Source organism: Pimephales promelas, chromosome 18 (assembly GCF_988280905.1).
Source record: "Pimephales promelas chromosome 18, fPimPro1.hap1.1, whole genome shotgun sequence".
In the NCBI taxonomy this organism is placed as follows: Eukaryota; Metazoa; Chordata; class Actinopteri; order Cypriniformes; family Leuciscidae; genus Pimephales; species Pimephales promelas.
In genome coordinates this window covers 12180051-12199002 of record NC_142786.1, presented here as the reverse complement: position 1 = coordinate 12199002, position 18952 = coordinate 12180051, and the positions used below count along the sequence as shown (strand labels likewise).

At 34.7% G+C, this 18952-nt stretch overlaps 2 protein-coding genes and 1 long non-coding RNA gene across 3 annotated transcripts; 1 reads left to right on the top strand and 2 right to left on the bottom strand.

Annotated features, from left to right (window-relative positions):
* Window positions 1-6448: 6448 nt before the first annotated feature.
* Window positions 6449-11013, top strand: LOC148970926 (uncharacterized). Its single transcript, XM_089122698.1, has 11 exons — window positions 6449-6676; window positions 7077-7255; window positions 7342-7435; window positions 7909-8265; window positions 8351-8468; window positions 8548-8639; window positions 9302-9416; window positions 9495-9599; window positions 9730-9906; window positions 10122-10289; window positions 10370-11013. Exons 1-11 carry the CDS (start codon window positions 6461-6463, stop codon window positions 10600-10602), a joined length of 1854 nt encoding a protein of 617 aa, XP_088978824.1. The 5' UTR covers window positions 6449-6460; the 3' UTR covers window positions 10603-11013.
* Window positions 11014-14542: 3529 nt separating this feature from the next.
* LOC148970925 (uncharacterized) lies at window positions 14543-16703 on the bottom strand. Its single transcript, XR_016147403.1, has 4 exons — window positions 16635-16703; window positions 15509-15579; window positions 15241-15284; window positions 14543-14768 (listed from the first exon to the last, which is right to left on the bottom strand). It is a non-coding gene; the product is annotated as an uncharacterized LOC148970925 (long non-coding RNA).
* A 151-nt stretch (window positions 16704-16854) lies between these two features.
* Window positions 16855-18952, bottom strand: LOC148970924 (uncharacterized). Its single transcript, XM_089123060.1, has 5 exons — window positions 18749-18952; window positions 17928-18093; window positions 17763-17846; window positions 16923-17363; window positions 16855-16859 (listed from the first exon to the last, which is right to left on the bottom strand). The coding sequence occupies exons 1-5, from the start codon at window positions 18950-18952 to the stop codon at window positions 16855-16857; spliced, it is 900 nt and encodes a 299-aa protein (XP_088979186.1).

Below are 18952 nucleotides of genomic sequence, written 5' to 3'. Positions count from 1 at the left end.
AGGCATTCACACTTCTAATGGTTGTATAACAATTACAAGAGTTAATAGTTAACAACAATTACATGATTATTATGTGATCTAAGCATAATAACACATGAAGTGTAGGAACAACAAGAATTATGATTGGTTATAGGTCCAAGAATTGTTCTGTGGTGAGTTTATATGATTTTATGCGTGAGATCTTGGAGAGATCTCAACAGCAAGGTTACTGAGAGTTCAACTCGTAGGGGGACGAGGAGATGTGTTCTGTGGAACATCTCTGTCAGGGGATCAAAGGGGTCTTTGTTGTGAGCCTCTCGTTCCACCATTTTGGAGCCGATTTGTCTTAGTAAAACATTAACATATTGACACGTTCGTCCTGTTTAGTGCCCATCTCTTGGGCCTGCAGGGCAATAAAAAGTCTCCTGAGGGGGTTTTATTATCCCCTAAAGCAAACCCTTGGCGCCGTTCCGTGACTCTGGAATGTGGGCTCCAGAACTTTTGGAGTGTTGAAGCCATGTGAATTAATCCCAAGAGAGATTAATTTGATTAAGTTGTGTTTGATTCGCCTCGATTCTCTACACCCGTGACAATAATGATCCCTTCTTAGGATGAAACACCCCGTGATGAGGAATGTACCAAACTTTGCCATCCACACAATCTAGTTGGTGAGATGGTACCTTCTCTGCATAACCTATAAGTACAACATCAGCAAGAACATGAGAGTACTTATCATGTAACCCTTTGTTTCTTTCCATTTTAGTTTTCAGGCCATTGTGTGCTATACATATAGATATGTGTTCCATATGTTGTGGAATATATTTTGAATATATTTAAAATTATTTGGAAATATATAAATAAAATATAGCAGACAATATATTGCAGACAATCTCAGAGATATGTATATATATATATATATATATACACAAGGGCTATATATGATTTTACATGTTACTTTCCAAATAAACAACCATGTGGACATGCATGGCATAGCTCAATTAAAATATCTTTAATTATTTACAAATAATTACTGCAACTGCATTACACAAATACGTTTTATTGAAACATGCTTTTCCACAGTTCCCTAAGGTCCTTGAAAGTTTGTATATTATTTATTTATTCCTTATTATTTGTGCATTTTGTTTACAGATATTTTATTTATATTTCATAACAGCACTGCTGAAAGTTTGAAATAGACATTGGTCATTGAAATTCCTTCAAATTTGTATTGTATAATTTGTATATTTGCTGTTCAATGTACTCTTTAAAAATGTTGCACTGTTCATACATGTAGTCAATCCCATTTCCTTTGTCTGACCATATGCAAGGCGTTTTGTGGTTTTAGCTCAAATTGGGTTTAGTATCTGTGCCTAAATTAAAAAATAAAGGTGGCTTTGGATAGATTACCCATTAGTCTGTGTTAATATGTGGTATAAATGTAACACTGTTAAAGTTGTCAATAGAACACACAAGGGTTCTATTTCTCTTAATGTTCAAAACTAGGTTCGACTCTAGGAGGATAGAAATAATTTTAGGCCAAATACCGTAAATCAGCTAACAGCCAGCACATTTATTGTACATGAAAACTCAACAATTGCTTCAAGTGCAAAAATATATATTGAGGTTTCTGAAATGGAAGAATAAAAAAAAAAACAACAATATTTAGTTCAGATTTGCACAAAATATTAAAAAAATAAAAGACAAAAATATGGAAATAAAGAAAAAAATAAAATGTCCAAAGTCCTCCTGGTTCCCTTGAAAGGTGATGATGTGTGTGTAAAGTTAATTGTTTATATAAGGCCTTTTTCCTACTACCCGGGTAGTGTATGTGTATCAAGTAACAGCTTGATACACATACACAGCTTGCAAACTGATGAAAACTGGTCCGGTTGAAGATCAGTAGCGCACAGTGTATGGGCCCCTCAGCAAATCATGGTCTGGCTCGCCATAGTTCACAGTTGATCCTTTCACAGAATGGAATCGGCAGCAAAAAAAAAAAAAAAAATCTACACGAAACACAGTTCACAGTCAACATCTCTCAAAATTCAAATATGCTTTTCACTCAATAAATGTACGAATAAATGGAAATCGCAAAGTATCATTCGTGTTCATACACGTGCTAGCTTAACATTGTACACGCGGGCATAGGCCTACTCATTACACACAGATAAAAATGCAAAACACACAGATTTATCATCTGCACTTTGAAATACAATTTCAGATACAAATACTTCTTTCTTATCTTACATACCAACGCATTCTCACTCCCCGGGCGTCAAAAACTGAAGCATGGTCAAGGTCCTTCCGAGTCACAATAAAGACGCTAAAAGTACCCCAAGGCGTCAGTTAGTTGACGATTAAGGAACTCCATTGATTTCAATGGCTTGCCTTATGCATCACATTAAGACGCAAAAGGTAAATTAGATCCTACGTCATCGCAATTTTCTAAAACTCTGGTAAGAAATAAATGAGCCTATTAAATTTATGTTTTTTTAAAGCCAAGTTTCTATAGCTACATAGATTTATTTCTTGCTGTCTATAAATCCTCGTTTTAATATTATTTGTAAAGACTTTTATCTGGAAACCCCAGCAACTTCAAAGCATTAAAATCCATAATGCATGCTTATACATATATTTGCGTTTTTAAAATGCATAATTAAATGATTGTTTAGGTCTACTGTGAATTCAACATTGTATTGTCTCTGGTATACATCTGGCCTGTTTCTTATTGTGAAAAAATGGGAATTATTAAACCACACACACATTTATATGTATAATGTTTAATGTATTTTTTACTGCTTGCTCTGTATGCTATTTTTCTAATAATTAAATTATCATCTCGCTATTAATGTTACCTGTAGAATATTATCACGTGTATTATCGATATTTCGTGCTTTTACCGGCATGGTTCTTGTGTTGGCCAATCAAAACATAACTCTATGCGTCAGTATGAAGACGCCGGAAGTACCCCTAGGCGTCACTTTATTGACGATCAAGGAACTCCGTTGATTTCAATAGCTTGCCTTTTGCGTCAGATTAAGACGGAAAAGGCAAATTAGCCCGGTATCAGATCTTCGTCATCGCAATTTTCTAAAGCTCTGGTAAGAATTAAATGAACCTATTAAATTAATGTTTTTTTTTTATAGCCAAATTTCTATAGCTACATAGATTTATTTTTTGCTGTCTATAAATCCTCGTTTTAATATTATCTGTAAAGACTTTTATCTGGAAACTCCAGCAATTTTTTGACTGCTATTTACTCGTTTGGCTATTTTTACATTCGAAGCCTGAAACATTATTAAAATAATTATCAGCTCGCCATTAATGTTATCTGTAGAATATTATCACGTGTATTATCGATATTTCGCGCTTTTACTGGTTCTTATGTTGGCCAATCAAAACAAAACTCTAACACAAAATCAACAGGGAATTTTTACAATTATAATTGTTGGTTTATAAGACATTTTAAATATTGTAGCCAACTTTTAAAAATAAAATAAAAAGTAAAAGAAAGCAATTCCACCAAAAAAAAAGTCTTCTTCTTCTTCTTCTTCTTCTTCTTCTTCTTCTTCTTCTTTTTCTTCTTCTTCTTCTTCTTCTTCTTCTTCTTCTTCTTCTTCTTCTTCTTCTTCTTCTTCTTCTTCCTTTTTCTGGTATCTCGCGGTAAATCCTGTCGCACTTTCCAACGCGATACCTCGTCTTTGCACGGTAGGTTCTGTTACAGAAATGGATGGATTTATTGTACTTTTGTGTATCATGTTCGCACGTCTATCAAGGTTGTTATATGTCAGGACATACTATAACGATATACAAGACGGGTGCTAATGACACCTGAAGCTATGGTGCTAATTGGTTCCAATTAGGCCTACGTCAAAACCAAGTGTTAGCATGTTAGCTAATATTAGACATTCTCTGCTAATATGCTACGTTATCATTTTGGGCATTATCAGATACTTTATGACCTGGTAACGTATTTGTGTTAGACTGCCATAGAAAAGTTAACTCATCTGAATAAGGATGTTAATACTTCGACTAAACTGAAAATAAGATTAAATTAAAACTATAATAACTTGTAGTTATTTATTTATTTTTATTCATTTAGATAACCTAAAATATCAGTACTATTTACAGTCAATAGTATATGATCATTAAATAAACTTTTTTTTGTAATAACTTTCATTGTTTTCCCATTGGCTCTATAACAAACCAAACAGCCCTTTTAAGAGCTTATCTATCTATCTGTCTGTCTTTCTGTTTACCTTATCTATTTGTCTTTGTGTTAATCTGTGTAAGAGTATTTCTCTATCTGTCGAGTGTCTACATTCACATGATGGACTTTGAGTTCGAAGAAGAGCTGAAAAGTACTGATGAGCTCCTTGAAAACTTACAAGCTCAAGAGGTAAAATAAAGTTATTCTACAAGCATTGAGTTTGTTACATTTTCTTAAAATTTCCTGTTTATTATCCTGTTGAAGTCACAATCAATATTAATTTCACAATGATTGTTACTTTATTGGTCAATAGCATGCAGTTAATAACCCTAACAAGACATTAAGTGATATTTCTTGAATTGTTGGCTTGTCATTATGCTCCTAGGAAAGACTGGGCACCAAAAGCAATGTGCAGCCTCGACCCACATCCCCTACTGTTCACTGGAGAAAGAGGAACTGCCAAGGGGAAATAATTTACAAATATTCAAGAGCCAGAAGGGCAGCTGTAGGACGTAAGTACTGTATAAGGTACTCACTGTATAGACCATTTCACAAGATGTAAACAACACTGGTCCAATAACACTTCCTGTTTCAGTTTGTTACTGTTTTCTTTATTTCACATGTAAAGAAAAAATCTTAAAGATGTTTGTTTAACTTTTTGATTCAGTTTTAAATGTTCTGTTGGTTGTATTTTATCCCAGCTTTTATGTAGTGTTAAAAAACTGAAACAGGAAGTGCTTCTGGACCAGTGTTGTTTACATCTTGTGAAATTAAATATATGTATAATGCTCCATGTGTGGCAGCCAAAAAAATCCATACTATATATTTATATGCAATTGCTTCTTAATTGTTTGCTGTGCAATATTGAACATTATGTAAAATTGTGCTTATGTTTTGTAAATATGACTTAAGTAAAGTAAAGAGGAGACCACAATGACATTTCTGATAATGTTTAGCTACATAAAAATTATGCTGTGTTTATGTGTATCTCTATATGTGTTTATTTCTTTTTTTTTTTTTTAGCAGGTCCGCTTGTTATGGAAGATGACTTGAATGTTGGCCCTGCAAAAGCCCCCAAGACAGCTGGTATACACTGAAGCAAAATATTGATTTGTGGTTGATGTTTAATTGGATTTTTTTATATAGATGTGAATAATTCTTTCATTAGAATTTCAAGTGCATACACAGTTGTATACTTTTAGGTGTAAATCTTTTAAATATGTTCATTAATTTGACTTAGATACCATTCTTGAAGAGCTTAAGAGGCTGTTGGACACTGAGAAAGGTGATGCTAATGTTATGCCAATTCAAGATGATTACCCTCGTTTTTTTTTTTTTTTTTTTTTAGCAGGTCCGCTTGTTATGGAAGATGACTTGAATGTTGGCCCTGCAAAAGCCTCCAAGACAGCTGGTATACACTGAAGCAAAATATTGATTTGTGGTTGATATTTAAATGGACTTTTTTATATAGATGTGAATAATTCTATCATTAGACTTTTAAGTGCATACACAGTTGTATACTTTTAGATGTAAATCTTTTAAATATGTTCATTAATTTGACTTAGATACCATTCTTGAAGAGCTTAAGAGGCTGTTGGACACTGAGGAAGGTGATGCTAATTTTATGCCAATTCAAGATGATCAACCTCGGTCTGCATCCAATGACTGGGCCATTAGAACTGAAATGAGGGAAGAGAGATGGAAAGAAACTAGATCTTCACTTGTGGAGAACATTTTGAAAGGAGAGGATGCAAGTTCCTCATCCTGCCAACAGTGCAGATCAAGTGCAGCTGTTGTGCGCTGTAGGGACTGTCTCCCTTACCCTTTCCTCTGTGCAGGCTGTGATGAGAAAAGACATGGTAGCTTCTTTGTTCTCCATAATCGGGATTCGCTTGTCTCAGGTTTTGTACAACCTTTACCTCCATCCACAGGATTCTGCCAGGAAGCTGGTCAAATTTCTGTTAAACATCTTGGTAAGATAATGTTATGCTATGTTGTATTGTTGTTGTTTTATTGTGCTCGTAATATATCATGTTTTTAAATATATCTTCTTTGTTGCACAGTTCGACTGCTGCCTGTAGAAATACCTGCCCATATTTGTGATTGCAGTAATGGGACAGTCCTTGTTTCTTCAGGCAGGCCCATGATCCTCATCACTATGAATGGAAAGGAAGATTTTGCATCATATTTTTTTTCTAATATTACCATTTCCTTATTGTCTTGTAATTTCATGTAGCTTGTTTTACTCATTTAGGCCGTTACAACCTTAACATGCCTCATTTGTCCTGTGCTTTGTGTGGGCATTCACGAGAGACGTCTTTGTCAAAACTTCAGAGGAGTGGTTACTGGCCTGGCAACATTCCTGCAAGTTTGCTGTTCACAACAGATGTGCTTGTCTCGTTTCAAGAGATGAAAATGGCATCACCAGGGATGTCTTTTCAAGCATTTGTTAAAATGCTTGATGGGAAAACAAATCTTTTTGGTAGAGTAAGTATTTTATTATTTTTTTTTATTTGTTTTATCATTAACCACTGGCAAGTTAAATTACCGTGCTATTTTCTTTGAAGATAATACAAAATATTTTCATGTATATTATATGTAATCACTAAGATAGTTAATATAGTGAAAATGTTTACAATATGAAAATAAATACAATATGATTCTCAATTCAGCTATTTAACCAAGAAAATGGTTTCTTTCTCAATATGAAAATTATTCCCTTTTTTTAGACTATGCTGACTTTAAATGGGCATGGTCTTTACACTAGCCTTAAATGATGTTAAACAGACTATCCTTTATGACTATCCTTAAGTACTTTCAATACTACATATAATCAATCATGGTATACTCAGTAAAACACCAGTATTACATGTGATTCATTTTGCAGAGTGGGAAAATACCTGCCAATGTGTTTAGCTACAGTTTTAATGAATGGGTTGCAGCAAGATATGCAGTGGAAAAGATGTGCCAGGAGGAGTTTTTCACTTGTCCAGCATGCACTCCAGACATGCTAGCTGTATGTGTTGATGGAAATCGCAAACACTATCGGTTTAAAAACACAGCAAGGTACTTTTATTTATTTTTTTAATTAAAGTGATTTTCTTAATTTTGAATGATGTGTTAATGTATGTTCTGAATGTGTTCCTCGATAGCACAGAGAAAAGGGGACTACTTGACCATGTTTTTATACAGAGTGATGTGGAGGTGTCTGACTTTGTGGACTTTGTCCGCAAAAACAATGATCATGTAAGTATTATGATTTATGTTTGCAGATATTACTGGATAATTTAATTTACAGCTTTTCTCAAACAACTTTACACATTCCTTAAACTAAAATATTGCTAAGAAAAGAATAAGAAGAAATGTGATGCCCTCTGACAACATGCTATGTGCATTTTACATTATGACTACTTGAGATATTTGTGTTCATTGTTTTAACATTAGCTTGAATTGAAGCAGTTGGAGATTGAGTTAAATGTTATGTTCTTAAAAAACGACACAGTCAATATGTACAATACATGGTGAGATGGATTTGTTTGTTCGAAGCATTATTCATTTTTGAGAAATCTCTAAACTCATTTTACAAAAGCTAAAGTGAATGTTCTATAAATATTGAATGTTTTTTTATTGATCAGGTGTAAAGTCCTGTCACATTTAGAGTGGTCTACTTAGCATTTGTTTTGAGATTTTTTTAAATTTTTATAATTGATATGATATAGGTCTCGGGAAGAGGATTGTGTGGCGCATCACAATGGACAGCAGCAAAAGAACTGGCCAAAAAATCAAGCAGCAAACTGGATGAGGAGGGATTAGAGATTGCTGTCTGTCGCCATGGCATTTTCCTTATGGCCTTAAACATGTTCCGAGGGGAAATTTTTGCTTACCCCCTTTTTCTACAAAAAAAACTTGCTGACATGTCACAAGGGAAGATCAAATTTTTCTGTTCAGATGTTGCCTGCAAATACTTCCCTTATGTCCAACGTGTGTCTAAACAGTGCCCCGAGCTGCAGTCTTTACTGGACATGCATCCTTTTCTGTCTGTGATGCATGCCAAAGCACACTCTTGGAAATGTGAGGTATATTGCCAGGTGTTTTAAGTATGTAATTAAGAATGCAGAAATTTTGAGTGCATTAATTTTGTCGGATTTAAAAACATGTTAGGTCAAGTACAGTGGGGCCTACCAGGAAGGAGCTGGGTCAACAATTGGTGAGGAAGTTGAGCAGGTGAACAGCTTCCTATCCAGAATTGCTGTCACAAGCAAGTACATGTCGAAATCAGGTTTGTTGAATTAGGTATGATTAATGCAGAATGACTTGTTGTATACCTCTCATAACATTTTCTTATATTTATTTTATAGGCAGAACAGACATGATAACAATGCAAGCCATGTCCTGGAATAAGCGTAAGGTGTGGAATTTGGGACAAGTTCTAGTAAACAGATATATAAAGGTATAACTTCATTCTCAGTCACAGATTGCAGTTAGGATTTTTAGGTTTTACTAATTTATTCTTATCTAAATTAAAGGTGTAAAAAGTAAGCAATTTCTGGGGGGGAAAAATGCTGTTGAAAGTGGATCAGACCGAGCATCACAACACTCTAGATTTCAATCATTAGGGCCGTGTATACTCATGATGGGGGAGAAGAGAGTGAGAGAAAGAGGGGGGGGGGAGACATTACAAAAGAAGGGAATATCACTGAAAAAAACAGCAGTGAAGGGAGGGTTGTGCTTGTTTGAGTTGATTTTAAGCATCCAGTGTTTCTCAGAAATTGCTTGCTGTACCTGAAAATGTAACACAGTCTCATCCCAAGACGTCATACTACTGACGCTTTTGACCGTAGGTCAACATCCGCCGTTTTAGGGTACCCTTTAACGTCAGTTACAGTACATGACGATCCTGGGACGTCATACAACTGACGCTTTACCTTTAACGTCAATTAGGTTTAGGTCTGGGGTAAGGTTAGGATTAGATAATGTCATCTTACCGATGTTAAAGGGTACCCTAAAACGGCGGATGTTGACGTATGGTCAAAAGCGTCAGTTGTATGGCGTCATGGGATGAGGCTGCGCGGGAAAATCAGGACTTTTTAAATTTGACTTTGTATTTTGTAGACTCAGAAGGCTCTTCAAGTGCAGCAACACAACTTGGAGGCATTGAAGACAGAGCTATCACTTCATGATGATATTGTTCATCAGTGGGTTTCAGATGTACAGCAATGGGCAGAAGGTATTGTTTTGATTTGTTTTGGTATTATTCTTATGATTGGCATGATGAATACATAAAGCTGCTTTTTTGTGCGTGTAGAAAATGATCGACATGGGAGTGGTGATGCGAAAAGTTTGCAAGAAGAAATAGAGGGACTAACGGTCAGCATCAAAAGGCGTACACAGCGTCTGTACAGTCAAACAGGTGAAACACAAACATTGGAAATTTACCATGATATTTTTTAACTGTTATTAGATGTCACATTGCATATGCATGTATTTTTTGTAGCTAAAAAAGTGTTGTAATGCCTAATACTTTTTTATATTTTATTCAGATAGCAACAAGCGGCGCCATACTTTGCGTCTCCGAAGGAGTGAGGAGAAAAAGAAGCTAGCTGCTGCAGTGGAACAATACAACAGCATAGTGGATCCATCCCAGCAGCTTGGCTCAGTTGAAAGTTTCTTTACAGCTGAGACTGTTGCTTGGCCTTGGCAAATCCCTTGCAGTACTGGTATGTTCTATATAACAGTGGTATTCAATTATTTTCCGAGAGAGCCACAACTAGCAGAGTTAAGTTCCAACCCTGACCAGACATATCTGCCTGTAATAATCATGCAATGTTGACCAGGAACAAAATTGAATAGCCCTATTCTGTAAGACAAGTCTATGTAATTTTTTTATGAGCAGGCACTGTATATAGTGACTCTTTTGTTAACCTTCTTTCAGAATCGGCTCCATTTGTCACCAAGAGGAAGGTGTTCGACAAGGTGATGGCTGTGAGACGCCTTCAGGAAGAGGGAGGTCTTATTTGTAAGGAGATGAAACAGCATTACACGGTCTTGACACACAAGCTGTCCAAATTTGAAGCACTGATTAATGAGATAAGTTCAAAATGTAAGCCTTTAAACGTTCATTTATTTGTGCTTGTATATGTAGTATTGTATTTTTTCTTAATGTATCTTTTTGTTTTTCAGCTCTTTTTTCAACGCTGTGTGACACTGCACGCAAAGGTCTCCTGTGCTTTGTTCGAAAGAAACATTATGAACTTAGACATTTAATGCAGTTGGTGAAGGCGAGCTATGTGAACATTTTCAGCCAACAAGATTTGATTTCTGAAGAAGAGAAGCTTGAACAGGAAGATGAAATGGAAGAGGAAGGGTTCTCAGAAAGTGACAACAGCTCAGATGATGAACATGATTTTCCTTAATAAGGCACATTTAAGCGGGGTGCACACTGTATGATTTTATTCACGATTTGCATATCCTAGAAGATTCCTCTGAAGATTTGACTTCTACTACCGATGACTACCATAAAATTGTCCTAGTTTTTCAAGATAGTCATTACCAAAATTAACATTAGGAATGTATTCCACCATCTCAATCCTGAGTATAATGCAGATCGCTGTCACCATACATCATTAATTAATGATGTAAACCTCAAGGGGACTATTAAACAGGGTTCAGTGTGCACACAGCTTTAGAATAAATTACACAATTCTGTTAACGCAAAACCCTTAATGCAAAGATAATTCCAGATGATTGGGAGTGTGAATCAGACTTTGCCTTTAATTGTCACATAGAGCTTTAAGATCAGAAGGCTTGTTTGTTGTCTGCTGGTGTTCACTGTGTCAACTGTTATGTGATTGCTTGATGCAAGTGTGTATTTGTTTGACCAATAACCTTATAAATTCCACATGGCTAGTTTCACATTTAATAAAAATAATTTGACTATTAAGATCAATGGAGCTGTCTACACATAAAGTCTTCAGTCTATATTCAGTGTGCATATATTGACAGTTACATATTGTGCTTGTCCAAATGAAATAAAATGTACTCCAAAAATATATACAATACTCAAAAGAAACTGGTATATTCACACATGGTCTTATAATCCTAGATCAGATGAATGTGCCCTGGTAAGTACGTGTACTTACAATGTAAAGAACTTTGGCCAACATGTGTTTTTAATGTATTTTACAAATAAATGAGGATTGATTGATGGAGCTTTTTTTATTATTAATTGTTGGTTTAATCAAATAAACTATATACAATTTCCATGACTCTTACCGAGACAATCTTTTTTTCTCTTTTTTTCTTTTTTTGGCTGTATCAATGACATTTGGGACAAACCACCAAAATATTATCATTGCACATACCTGTTACAGTGACAAATAGACTAAATATGCCAAATTGCATTGACATGGATGGAAGACTGAAAACTCCATTACAAGAGGTTCAAGTGCTATATAGCTAAAAAGACACTTAAAAAGATAGTTCACTTTGAAAATAATTTTTGATATGTTTGTTTACCTCAAGGGCATCCAAGATGTAGGTGTCTTTGTTTCCGCAGTATTTTCAATTTTCTATATTTTTAGGTCAAACTTCTTGTCTGTCAGTCATATAATGGAGGTCTATGGTCACCACCTCAAAGAGCATGCACGGAGAAGTCCAAATTAAACATGATTTAATGACTCGCAAATGTAAGTACACATTGATGGCCTAAGACACGAAAAGAGCGGTTTGTGTGAGAAAACAAAACAGTAATTATACTGTTTTTACCTCCTGTAAGCCCACGCCCTCAGATCACTTTGACATGGCTGTGGTTACAAGAGGTAAAAACGATATAAATATTTTTCGTTTTCTCACACAAACCGCTCGTTTTGTCTCTTAGGCCACCAATGTGTACTTACATTTACGAGTCATTAAATCATGTTTAATTTGGACTTCTCTGTGCATGCTCTTTGAGGTGGTGACCATAGACCTGCATTAAATGACTGACAGACAAGAACGGTTTGACCTAAAAATATAAAAAATTAAAATACTGGAAACAAAGACACCTACATCTTGGATGCCATTGAGGTAAACTAAAACATATCAAAAATTAATTTCAAAGTGAACTATCCCTTTAAGGCACAACTTGAATTCAACATAGACCCTTTACTCAATTATAAGCAAGATTATGCAAAGTACTGATGCCCAACATTTAAAGAGGACGTTGTACTATTGTTCTGGTTCCACAGGACAAAGTCGTTGCTTGAGAGATAAATAGAGAAGCTCATTCCAGGTCCTTCTGTGACTATGAACTGGATAATAATTAGTTGGCTAGTCTGTAGCCTAGTAAGATTATTTATTGCTTTTACAACTTTACGGTCAAATATTTCTGTATTTCATCATATCCCATTATACCCATCAACAACTAATACAAGCATGATGTAAGGAAAAGTGTGGAAAGAGAAAATACAGTATTCAAGTATAATATTTCAAATGTGATTCAACACAGTTTGTTGTTCTTTGACTTGTTGCCCATTACTGTTGTCCATGACAATTGTTGTTGTTGACTGCATTCATTCATGTATAAGATAATATGTGTATGTTTATGCACATGTTTTACTGTCCTTACACCCCATGGGCACATATAGGGCTATCCGAAAGAGCAAAAAGGGGCATATTTCAAATAACTGTTAATCAAAGTCTTACAATTTATTCTGTTTACTCAATATGACATCTGGTTAACTAGATCATGTTGGACAAATTTTTCAAAAAGGCATTTAAGTACTCACAGTAAAATAACAAAATTCGGCCTGCCTCTAAAATATGTCATTGGGGTCTGGACAATGAACATAATAAGACATGCCTTTGTTCATTAAAGATACTAATTATTTAATTTATTTGCTAAACATTTTAAAATAAATTACCCATACGCCTCAGTCATTTATTGATGGAGCAGGGAAACATGGCACTGCTATTTGTTGTTCATTGTGGTGTATAGTCACACTTAGGGTTAGGGTAGTGATCTCTGTAAATTAGCAATTTCTCTCCACATTGCAACACCCTAATGTTAACTTAATATATTATTGACTTAATAATAACGGCAAAATAATTTTAAATGGCTTAGAGACCTCAAAATGTCCAAATTTGGCAGAGAAAACATACAAATGAATTATCCATTAAGAGATGGCAAGGATGAAATCAGAACAAGATAAAGCTGCTGGAATGTAAATTTGGGATAGCATAGTGAAAACATAGAAAAACATATCATATCTGACAGAAAATATGTAGTGTAGCCTAGTGTATGTATGTGTCCATGGTTACATTTAGATAGGCTACGTATATTTGACACTAAATTGTCCATGTAGATGACTGTGTTAATATTTATTTGTCTGTCTGTGTTGCCATCAAATAGACTGACAATCTGTTCTGTTTGTTTCCATTCATTAAGCTCAAAGACGCTGGCACTGACTCCCGCAATTTTTTTTTCTTCTTCTTCTTTTTCAAATTTTTAGGCCGTTGAGCTTTGTAGCCAATCACAGCCATTTATGTTGTGCCATCGACGCAATGGCCAATCAGAGGTTTTTACGTTTGACTCATCAGCATCACAACATGAAAGGATATTATTATGAATTATAAAAACAATGTTAACAAAGACATGTCGTACTTTATACTACTGGCAACAATGTTTATTAAATAAAACAAACATATGTTTCATCCGAAATTCAAATGCAATATATAGGCTAATTACTAATCCCGTTACCAATTAATGCTGCCACACTTATTATTGTAATATTTTATCCCATGCTATTCGCATGTTCTGTCTGTATAAAGCAATTTTAACAAACGTTTTATCTGTTATGTCAAACTTGATCTATATGAAGTCTCTGCAGACAGTGTAAGTACTGACTACTAGACTTGGCAATTTGTTCATTTATAATCTTTTCACTTTACCGTTTTAAAGCAATGTTTACTTAATTGATTACAATATTTGAATGCTATATGCTAATATTTTATTAAAAGTTTGCCTGTTAACATTAGCATGAATAGTCTTTTTTTTCTAAATAGTTAAATATACTGTTATAGTTCATTATTTATAATAGTTTTTTTTTCTTTTCTTTTTTTGACATGGTACCTCAGTTGGTACCATGAACAACCATTTTGCTATAAATAACACTATCAATTCAATAACATTTACCAGATGATCATGTAAAGATGTAATAATGTCCAGCCTTTGTAACACCCAGGTGAAAATATTACTCCAAAATGGAATTCCAGGGGAAAATAGACACTCACAGTACCAATGTTTTATCATTTATTTAACATTAATTAGCATAAAAGTGATTTTTTTAAGTGAAAAGTAATCAATCGATTGTTAGATTTATTCGGAAATGGCAAAGGTATAAACAGCATGTAAAAACAGTTACAAGCAATAAAAGTAGAAAAGAAAACAAGAACAACAAACACAGTAACTTAACCAAGATTAGTAACTTAAGTTATTAGTAACTTAACAACTTAACCAAGACAGGTACAAAAACATTACACTGCACTTTATTCTGGGAAGAAAAGATTGTAGGGCTCCCAGGTGTCCGTCCATTTCATCCCACTGCAAATCAGTAAAAAAATAAATATAAAAAACAATCATATAAAAAATTCACAGAACAGGCTATGACATGTAACTAATTAAAATATATTGACTTTTTGAAGGGCAAAAATATTTTTGCATTCAGTTAAGACAATTAAAGACAAAAATGTAAGCAAGAAATATGTATTAGGCTCAAAATGAATTAGTAAAAGTTTATTAGTTTATTAAGTTTATTTTTAATTATGTTTTGATTGATACTGTGCAGCTGCTTTGATGCAATCTATATTGTGAAAAGCACTATATATATATATATATATATATATATATATATATATATATATATATATATATATATATATATACACATACTTGACTTGACTATTATAAGACGCAACACTTAATATCCAAGATTTTAACAACCGGTTTATCTCATTTGTATAATTATCATAGATTATCATAGTGCATCCTTATACAGGTTTTATATGATACATACCATCCTGAACAAGGCTTCCATCTCACTTTGACCTCTCTGACACCCTTTAAGAAACATAAGCAACATTAACTGTTAGTAACACACACACACACAAACACACACACACACACACACACACACACACACACACACACACACACACACACACACACACACACACACACACAATTAAAATTTACATTATTTAAAAAAAAAATCTTACGTTTCAAACTTTTACTAAGGAATACATTTCTGAAAAAACATTTACAAAATATAAGTTCTATCTTACTTTCTTTGACATCCTCCTCCTTATGATCTTGTCATATGGAAATGTTTTTAATCTGGGATGTACTTGGCATTCTACAAAAGAAAAATATAAAAGGCTATAATATATAATCAGAAAATGTTTACACTCATGATATACTAACAATTCAGTAAGCAATTTTTATGCAATGGGATGGCCACCTGAAACCCTTCAGAAATGGGCTTTATGCCCAGCTGCACTACTTCCTGAACTTCAGCCAGCTCCTTGTTTCCTGTATGCCATTATTGGACAAATTGATTAATTCAGGTGTACCTGACCTCAGTAGTCATGGCAACAATAATCAGACACACCTGAATTAATCAATTTGGCCAATAATGCCAGACAGGAAACAAGGAGCTGGCTTAAGTTCAGGAAGTAGCGCAGCTGTGTATAAAGCCAATTAGACCATCTGAAGTAAAAATTAGACCATCTGAAATTAGACCATCCGTAGTACAGTTTGCTTTGAATTGGTTGTGTGGTTTGGTAATAGTGCACATTATGAACCCAAATACACCCATGGATGACATGATTTTTACATTTGTATAATGGCAAAAAAAAAATTTAACCAAAAAGGCACTGTGCACTGTCATTAGGAGCTGCTTATCTTGTATGGTCATTACAGTATGGAGAGCATAACATATCGTATTCTGACAGCAAAACAGCATGCAAATAAAATTCTTTTCTCTTCCGTCAGAGAAATATATATTACTTCCGCTCTCTTAAAAATAATTTCTCGATCAATAATTTAAACTAGGGCTTAAATATAAGTTCCATTAATAGAATGAAATTTGTTTGTAAATCATTATTTAAAAGTATTTACTTAAACAGCAACAATGCACACAGGAATAGTATGACACCTGTGCGCATTTAAACGCATGTTTTGCAATCAAGATGTAAGTTTGAACATTGAAGGAGATTATTCCAGTTTATGCACATTCAGTTACATATAAATATTACACTTCATAGACATTATTGTCTATTATTAGTTATGGAATTTAACAATATCTTACGACTTTAAAAAAAAGCCTTTTAAAAATTACATTGAAAAAAGAAACTTGTGTTCTACTTTGTAGTTAGTCAGTGTAAATAAAAAAATGCAAATACACAAAACCTGCTTGTTTATACATCCATTTCCCTTGTTTGCCTCCTGTCCTTGGAATTATTGTGGAGGAATTGTCTGTAAAACACACACACACACACACATGAACACAATGTAAATATTTACTCAAATTTGAGTCAAAATACAGTCAGAACTAAATCTGGATTACAACTAATAAAAAAAACTAACAAATAATGCATTGACTTTCCTACAATTGGGAATATAACTTTGTTCAAGCTTAAATATAACTTAATGCATGTTTTACAGTTTTTGTAAACAAAAGTAAAAGAAAAAAATCACCTGCATCATTGGGCTTAGATGGGGCAGCATGACTGCTCTGGCAGTGGAGTGAAGGGTTTGTAGATGGAATATTTGAATCGTAGAAAGAATGAGGAGGGGTGTTGCAAGAGGAGGTAGGAGTAGGGGTGGGGGAAAATGGTGTAGGAGGACGAGTGGGGAAAGAAGAGGTAGGAGGAGGATGGGTGATGTAAGAGGAGGTAAGATGAGGAAGGTTAGAGGATGAAGATGGAGAAGGAAGGGTGTCAAAAGAAGAGGAAGAAGGAGGAAGGCTGGAGGAAGAAGATGGAGGAGGAAAGGTGTAGAAAGAGGGTGAAGAAGGAGGAGGAGGAAGGGTGTCAAATGAGGAGGAAGGAGGAGGAAGGCTGAAGGAAGAAGATGGAGGAGGAGGGGTGTAGAAAGAGAAGGAAGGAGGAGGAAGGCTGGAGGAAGAAGACGGAGGAGGAGGAGGAGGAAGGGTGTCAAATGAGGAGGAAGGAGGAAGGCTGAAGGAAGAAGGTGGAGGAGGAGGAGGAAGGGTGTCAAATGAGGAGGAAGGAGGAGGAAGGCTGAATGAAGAAGATGGAGGAGAAGGAGGAGGAGGAGGAGGAAGGGTGTCAAATGAGGAGGAAGGAGGAAGGCTGAAGGAAGAAGGTGGAGGAGGAGGAGGAGGAGGAGGAGGAAGGGTGTCAAATGAGGAGGAAGGAGGAGGAAGGCTGAATGAAGAAGATGGAGGAGGAGGAGGAGGAAGGGTGTCAAATGAGGAGGAAGGAGGAGGAAGGCTGAATGAAGAAGATGGAGGAGAAGGAGGAGGAGGAGGAGGAAGGGTGTCAAATGAGGAGGAAGGAGGAGGAAGGCTGAATGAAGAAGATGGAGGAGGAGGAGAAGAAGACTGGTTCTGGCAGACATTTTCAGCAGTACTGGTGTGGTTTTGCATCCTCTGGTATTCTATGAGGGGTTTTTTGAAAGAAAATTAGAAATTATTTCTTTGAATATTATATATGTAGATCATATTAACGAAATACTTACTTTTAACAAAAAATTCATAAAGGTTAGTCATCTTTTCAAAGATGGTTTGAAGTGGTCCATCAGCAAATGGACCCATTGTAGTGATGACATCAGCCACGAACCCATTTTTTCTCTCTTTAGAAATGAAGAGAATTGGCTTATAGCCAAGTACCTCCAATTTCTTAACCTGTAAAAACAAATGCAGACAGCTGATAAATATCAATGTATTTATAATGGTAAGCAGGGACTTACCAGACAATTCTGTAGCAAATCAACTGGATTATCAAAGTAAAAGGGAAAGGTGTCTAAATGCTCAAAAGTAATGTAGCAACTCATAATGTAAAAACTGCACATAATGAAATGTTGTCATACGTTTATTTACCAAAAAAACAAAACAAAACAAAAAAACATTAGTACTTGAAAGACTGGATTTCGATTTTTAAATTTGTTGTAAGGGAATACTGATATGTTTATGTTTTAAAAGCTATTACAGTATTACAGTAATGAAAATATGATATGTTTTGGTAAGTTTATGATGCAATGCATTTCTCAAAATGTAAAAATTGTTATTACATTATGAGCTCAGGATTTTATTACATTTTGAGAAAATTATTAAAGTATGAAGATTTTATTACAACCATTATGAGTTGCTACTATTTATATATATATATATATATATATATATGTGTGTGTGTGTGTGTGTGTGTTAATATAATATAAGCATATACGTAACTGTGAATAATTAAATAGTATTGTGTAAATACATTTATAGTAAATGTATTTACATGTAAACAAATTGACATATAATAAATGCATTATAAATATGAGAACACTTGGATTACAGCAATGCGGGCAGAATCCACCACACGAGCAGCATTTCTGTGTATTTTAGTGCTGGACTTCCAAGCACTATCCTCAATATTTTTTTCTTTGTTTTTAACTCTCTTTTTGAGGGTTAAACTGGCAAAACATGTTTTACATGTTTTGCAGCTGGCATTGTTGAGTGCCTGGCAGTGGGGACATGGTCTCTGTTTTGGTTTTGTCAT